The 7340-nt window shown below is 37.7% G+C and overlaps 1 protein-coding gene across 1 annotated transcript; it reads right to left on the bottom strand.

The window, feature by feature from the left end:
* Positions 1-1300: 1300 nt before the first annotated feature.
* Positions 1301-5037, bottom strand: LOC124184862 (major facilitator superfamily domain-containing protein 10). The gene is made up of 7 exons (XM_046575017.1): positions 4025-5037; positions 3649-3911; positions 3174-3465; positions 2829-3049; positions 2288-2378; positions 2019-2156; positions 1301-1928 (listed from the first exon to the last, which is right to left on the bottom strand). The coding sequence occupies exons 1-7, from the start codon at positions 4281-4283 to the stop codon at positions 1834-1836; spliced, it is 1359 nt and encodes a 452-aa protein (XP_046430973.1). The 5' UTR covers positions 4284-5037; the 3' UTR covers positions 1301-1833.
* Between the last annotated feature and the right edge of the window lie 2303 nt (positions 5038-7340).

Genomic DNA, 7340 nt, shown 5'->3' with positions numbered 1-7340 from the left:
TTCTTTATTCAAAGGAAAGTTAACATCAATGGTAAAATTGTCGCTCGTGTGTTCGGTTCTAATTGAAAATGGAAAATTGAAAAAAAAGCTGTATGAGTTTGAAATACGCGGCACCAAGATGAGAATCCCGAGTGCTGACCATTTATTGTCAGCTGTAAGTACCTACCTTAACTATATATAGTATCTCCTGACCATGCCTTGTGGAGGGGAACTAATATTCCCATATACCTAAGTACACCTAAACTAAATGCAAATAGTTAATTTGAATTTGTCGACACGGCACCGAACGCGGTGGCTAAATCCACGCGTAAATCTATCTATCATACACATACACACAACGTAATCTATATGCATATGTGTACATACACAGTAACATGCATGTAGCTGAGTGAAATGCAATTAATTCATTCTTTAGTTCATTAAGTCTGATGAATATCAATATTTTATGCGCGTAATTGAGATACGTGACATTTGTTCGTTTAAAAAAACCGGCCGGAAAATTATCCTGACTAAGCGCGACGGACTGCGCCTGTTTTATTACCACACGTCTGCATTGTTATAGTATCGCAACGCTTCCGGTTGAAAAATAGTTACGAGATAATTAATTGTATTCTGCGTATAGTGGTCAACCAAATTACGTGCAAGGAATCTAATAAGTTTCATTCATGTTGGGAATGATGACTTCGACTTTTTCTATTCATGCAAAATCCGGCAATGCGGCTTCGGTAAGTTGAATGAGTAGCTTATTATTTTAAAATAAGCATAATATTGTAATGGACGCCTTACCACGTTGTTTTCTTATGAAGAAATTTTAAGGAGGCCAAATGCTATGCACGTGTTAAAATTGTACAGGTGCGAAAGTGGTGCCAGGCAAAATTTTTCGTTGCAGTATTACCAACCCTATAGATCCGTCACGTTTGGTTTACCTAATTGTTTCTTCTCACCGTGCCAAACAACTTTGTTCAGTTATAAATAGAAAATAATTTTTAGATATTCGCAGTTGACATTAGATGTGACAAAAATTAAACCACATACATGAGAATACGTTAAATTTGTTTGAATGAGTAGAAGTAAAAAAAAAAAAAAATAAACTATGACGGTTATAACGTTTATGTGCAAATGTTAGGATAAAATTCAACAAATGCCATTTACGTGCTATAATAATAAATTTGCAGAATTGAGTGAAAACACAACAAAAAAGACAAATAAAAAAAATGTAAACAAGTTGTGAATTCAGGTTTTGTCCAATACTTTTAGAGCAAGAAGTCTGACGATTTCGCATTTGTTACATGTCTATAATAACGTTGTATTTTAAAACGTACAAACATACATCACGGCTAAATTTACGCCTTAGTATAAAAATACTTTATTTGATAATAATCACTGTATGTAAAAATATGCCATGCCAAATCGACTTGCTACTAATCCTTAACCACTTGCAATTTTTTCTCCAATTAGTCTATTATGAGTTATAAATTTACTTAAAAACTGAAAGCCTGAATTCAACAATGTGACAAGCTGCACACTAAATGAAAACAGTCGGAGAAAAAAAATTAAAAATGGTAATGGGGAAGCAGCAGATTGATCTAGCATGGAATGCTTCATAAGCTTCTTTTTGTATAAAAATTTATACATATTGAAGTTGTAGATACTTTTTTTTATGCTCAGTTGATAAAATATGATGTAGAAAAACTTAACGATACTTCTTAATAATAAGTTGTAAATAAATATAGTTATATGTATATATACTATTATATAAATAGATGGCAAAAAGTACCATAGATCTCTCCTTAAGTAGAATACCGTTGCGATCCAGTATAATATAGGATTAGTTTAGGACGTTTCGGTGTACCGAAGTATAAGTGGTGGAACGACCAGAGCCAGCGCGCCGGTTAGATATGTGGTGGTACTACCAATGCTCCAGAATGCTGAAACGATTAACAAATGAGTCACATTGTCACGATGTATCTAGTATTCCACAATAAGAGCATTTGATGATAAATTTTTTTATCAATTACCGATAGAAGTCACTATAGGACCACAAGCTCGGGCAAGCGCTCCTAGTGAACGGAATATCCCAGTTATCGAACCTTTTTGACTATCTGGTCCCAGTCTTGTCACCAGAGTCATCATGCACGTCACCACCATGGCTGTTGCTAGAATATTACGGATAAAATCATCAACTTGTCGTTATAGTTTTCAGGTATCCGAATACTAGTTACTTTATAAATGAAGGAAAATATACTCTGTAGTAAAATATTATGCATTTGTATTCATTTAAACTTACAAACTGCGAATAAGAATACTCCAAAGTACAGCATTGCAGTGCCTCTAGCTATACCAATGCAAACGAAAGATGGGATAACCAACCATAAGCCCTAGAACAAACATACGATTGGTTAAAATAGGAAAAGAATTTATCTTACGAGGTTGTAGCATATATTTTATGTAACGTAAGTATGATTTATGCGTATTTTTTCGACTACGTTTCGCAAAGAAAGCAATAGTCTCTGCAAGATTGCAGAAAAAATATCTAAGTACAAAAGAGTACGGTTATATACCTTAGTACTAAAAAGTGCTCTTTTTTAGACTCTACCATAAAAAAAAACTTGTAAAATGTACTTTTGTTACATAAAGTATACTGTGCACCATGGAAGCAGTCTAATAATCGACTTCTGCTTCTGCACACATTCGCCTACAACTCGTATCGCAAACTTATATTCGGCATAAAAAGACCTGCTTTGCCTCCTTGACGCACAATCTATTATTATACGACACATGAAGTATCTAATAATTAAGGAGAATGGATGATAAGATTCTAGACCCACTAATTCAGCGATGGATTTCGTTTTATGAGCAGGGATTCTGCGCACCCAACCCCCTTGTATTATCGCCATAGTCAAACCAATCCCTAGGAACATCCAACCTTGCTGCATGCTAGTGAATCCAAGTAAATGATGAGTTAAAAATGTTAGGGTAAATTCCAGCCCACTGTAGACAAACAGGTACAGAAAGTACGATCGACCCAGCCTTCGAAGACTCTGTAATTCTGAACAAGATCAATGTAAAGAATTTAATGCATTGTAAAGCCCAGTTATTTATGTAACTGCGTGAACATTGAAACATATAATTCAAATATTCTTAGATCACACAGTAAGAGTTTATGTGTGTACCTTGTGGAGATAGGCCAGATATTCCATTGAATTGGAACAAGTCAACGGGGTTGATGTAAGCTAATGCTTCTGATATTCCCATAGCAAGAGTTTTTGCTCTGTATTTTGCTGGTAAACTTTCCTTCAAGTTACATACAACATAAAGCAAATCAATGAGGGCTAAGAAGAGGGCGAACAATGCAGGTATTGCGTACCATTGTCCCTCTCTATGTCCAGTAGATAAACGAGCAAATGTGGCACCTATCATCGGACCAATAACAAAACCGACTGAAAAAGCAATTCCCACCAATGCCTGAAAGTGACGGATAATGTTTAATTGAGTATTTAGTATATTATCTCTATTTTTATTTCACTAAAACGCTCTTGATTTATTAGAGATTGCATAAAAAGATTGTACACTTGATATTTTACTATCAAAGCATTGTGTTCGATGTGCAATAATCTTAAATTGATAAAAATTAGTGTAGTTACTCACCATGGCTTTTCCTCTGGATTTTGGCGAAGTGACGTCGCTAATGATTGCCATGGACAAGCTAACATTACCCTTGCTAAGACCCCCGATAAATCTGGCAAAGACGAATATTGCAAAATTGTGGGATAGTGCCCATAAAAGATAAGAAACTGCGATACCCATCAGACATAATAGCATTAATGGTCTGCGTCCATAAACATCGGATAAAGCCCCGACAATTGGTGAGGATAAAAATTGTAGAAATGAATACATGGATCCCAAGAAACCTGGCAAAATTAAGGCGAGGCTATACAAGCTGCTCAATACATATTTTCTTCAATATATGCGTTTTTACAAATTTGAAAGCCTTTGATACACTTTAGAGATGGTAACAGCTTACCTCCGAACAAGACAGAGTTGAATCTTGCCGGTACCTTGAGGTACACTTGAACCCTTTGCACGTAACTCAATATATTTGAGTACAGCCCTTGGTTATCGTCATTCTGTTCATAATGATCCAGTAGAGCAGGCAGTAACGGTAAGATCATGGTAAAAGCAAGGAGATCGAGTAGCAGCGAGACGAAAACAACACGTACGACTTTGGTATTCTCTTCATTCTCGTTTGTACTCTTGATATTAAAATTGTTATCTGGCTTCATTTTGACGGAGGTTCGATGTTTTATGGTTAAAAATTACTTCAGCGAGCCACTCGGTTGACGTGGATTTTAAAAATAGAATTCTTATGGTCAGATAGGGTGTGCTTTCTTGAGTTTTGTTTACTTCGTAAACCGGGAAAACGACTTTCGACCGCACCTTGCGTTTGACGAATTTCGAATCACGTTTGATTGGCGTGAATTGTACGAGTAACGATTGAAAAGATATAACAAGGTAAAACCGATTAAAAACTAATTTAACGATCTATACTCCGATTGCGGTGCTTGAGGATAAAAATGATAGCCTTATCTCAAGGACCGTGTAGGGTTGTACAATAAGTATGCGGCATGCCGATAGTAACGTTTCCGCCTTTGTAGTCCGGAGCTAACTAACCATTTCACAGTGAAAAATGAAACTAAGTGAAATACTTTCTATCGAGGGCACCTCCACGTCACATGAGGTTGCCCGACGAAAACCTGTTGTTGATGCCAAGAGAGAAAGTCCTAACCTATTCTTCTTCATGATTGTAAATTTGACAACTGTCAGATGGCAGCCGGACGTATTTTTGACAAACCACGAACTAAAGGGCTTTATCAGAACGCGAGCTCGCTTCTTTATTAAGGTAAAGATTGCGTCAAGGTGAAGGATGGCTCTGATTGGCTGAGCCAACGACGCGAAAGTCCGGTGCCTTTTAAAACCGGTAATCCGTAACATGTAATTCGTTGAAGGGCTTCTATTTAATTCTGTGATTTCCAAGACAAATAAAAACAACAAAAATATAGAATTTATCAAATTCAACTACACAGACATTGTTTTTCCTAATCGCTTCACCTGCCTAATTTTTAAAAGAACTGTTCAAACAAGTTTGAGAATAACATACATATTCATTACTTAGACACGATGTGTACGTTGAGTAATCTTCATGCGTACAGTAATATGCATTGAAATACCTTTCGCTTTACTGCACACAATTGCTTTTAAAAAATCACTTGATTTGAAGCGAGTGTAATTCAAACTATGGATTTGAAATAAAAAATTTGCAATTTTGATCGCGATATCACGTAATATAATTATAAAATACGTCCTTTGCCAAGTTATGCCTTATTATTGTTTTTATTTGTCAGTGAAGCGAGAAATAGCTCGAGTAGGCGCACCCTAAAGGCATTATGTATGCCTGCTTCCGGTACCGTTCAACATACACATCATTTATTCAGGTTCACTTCCTCGTTGAACAAAGATCTTTTCAAATTGATTCTCATCCTCGCGGCTAACCCGTCTAAACGATAACGACGCCGAGCTGCTACCAGCTACTGCAATTCACGAATCAGATTACGGTTTTTATGCAAATACAGATGTACTCATTCTGAATCACGTTATAATATGTATAAGCGTAGATATGCAACCATGGCATTTTTCGATGACTCAGGAGTGAAAAATTTGACCCCATATCGTGACTATATTATACCAGCCACAAGATTTTAAATTGTTTTATTTCGGTTAGAAAACTTTAGGCATATCAGCTGGTTGACACGTTACTAATTTGTTTTTGTGATAGCTTTAAAGCGGTCCATCTCTACTAAATTTTACTGAAAATTCGACTCACGAGTATGTAGTATAAATTATAATTCGGGAACAATATTGGAATAAAAGTACAGAAGGTGTTCTCCGGATAAAAACATACTTACAGACATTTCAATGTGTTCTATTTTTCTTTCAATTTGTCAAATACCCTTCACGTATATCATTTTTCAGGTGGAAAAACAATCTCAACATACATATAAATATAACATAATACGCTACGAATAGAAGCAACCGCGTTGTCTAAACCGATTCAACGTACCGCATGTATAGCTACAACGTCGTCCTAAGGCCCAGATGGCAAGCGATGGTCCCTTGGTTAAATTTTAAATACGATATACAGGCGATGGGCCTTGTGCCACCTGCTCCAAAACGCAGGCACAACTATCGCGTCGAAGAGCATCCATTTCACCGGTAATAAACAAGGCTTTAGCAGACCAAAATTCACCCTGATTTCATTCGATTGCAAGAACGGATAAGCAATTACAATCACTGATTGTCCTTGACGGGTAACACTCGTGGAAAAAAGGTTTTCCAATCGAACGCGGGAAATTAAGATGGTGACGCATTTTAACTACCGAGAAGAAAAAAAATTGTATAAATTTCTTTGGCAATTGCGTTATAGGCTTGTGGATAAAGACAGGGTGATCACCGAAGAAGAAGAAGACACAACTTTTCACCCCCTCGTAACGCGATGGATGCAAGCATGTGTTTTTGGCGTTCGAACGGAAGTTCGACGAATCGCTGCGAAACCTGGAATAAACTATACCCGCGTGCCCGAGGTGTCCGGGGTTTGAAACTGTCGAATAACGCTCATAAATTTCCGGAATTCCTGCGTCGAAGAAACGCCACAGATGCCGGAACGAAAAGATGATATGTACGCTTGCATGGTATATTCCGGATTTCGCTGCAGGGTTTCAGGTACTGCGAGTGCGCGGCGTAAATTTTCACCGTTGTGGAGCTTAAAAGTAGGTATACCATCGGAAGTTTTCTTGGAAATGCTAGGTAGTCGGAAGAAACTCTGACAATGGGACAAAGAGAATTTTCGGTCTACAGCCGGCTGCGTAAAAGTACAAAGTCCTCGGGTACGGGTGCACGGGTGTTATACGTCGGGTACATGCCTACTGGCTGCAGGGTCTAGGATGCGCCTGAAACCGTAAGGGTGCTTTTAAAGGGAACGATTCGATGAAAAGCGGCTAAAGTGACCGAAAAGGAAAGGAAGATAGAAAAGGAGAGGGGAGAGGAGAGTGGAGAGAGAATGAAACATATAAAGTTCGAAATAAGGGAAGACATAAGCGCGTGCCCACCCGACAGCAGATGCTCTGGGTAGTGTACGCTGCAGCTGTCCTCGAAGTGGTTCTCAATCGATATCCTTACACCTTTGTATTTGCAGAAAAATTTTTGGCAATTTTCATCTTGAACTGGGATCCGAATCCACTCGCAATTAGAATTATCGCGCGGCCAGTCTGAGTCATGTTCGAGGA

This window comes from Neodiprion fabricii, chromosome 6, assembly GCF_021155785.1.
Source record: "Neodiprion fabricii isolate iyNeoFabr1 chromosome 6, iyNeoFabr1.1, whole genome shotgun sequence".
Classification (NCBI taxonomy): domain Eukaryota; kingdom Metazoa; phylum Arthropoda; class Insecta; order Hymenoptera; family Diprionidae; genus Neodiprion; species Neodiprion fabricii.
The sequence above is the reverse complement of the archived record's forward strand: the minus strand, read 5'-3'. Positions and strand labels throughout refer to the sequence as shown.

Bases quoted from the DNA above. Each gene is read 5' to 3' on its own strand.
- LOC124184862 (XM_046575017.1), bottom strand. From the start codon at position 4,283: ATGAAGCCAGATAACAATTTTAATATCAAGAGTACAAACGAGAATGAA. The intron at 3,912-4,024 runs GTAAGCTGTTAC...TAATTTTGCCAG, and splicing joins CAACTCTGTCTTGTTCGGAG to GTTTCTTGGGATCCATGTAT. The intron at 2,379-2,828 runs GTGGGTCTAGAA...TGTTTGTTCTAG, and splicing joins CGAAATCCATCGCTGAATTA to GGCTTATGGTTGGTTATCCC.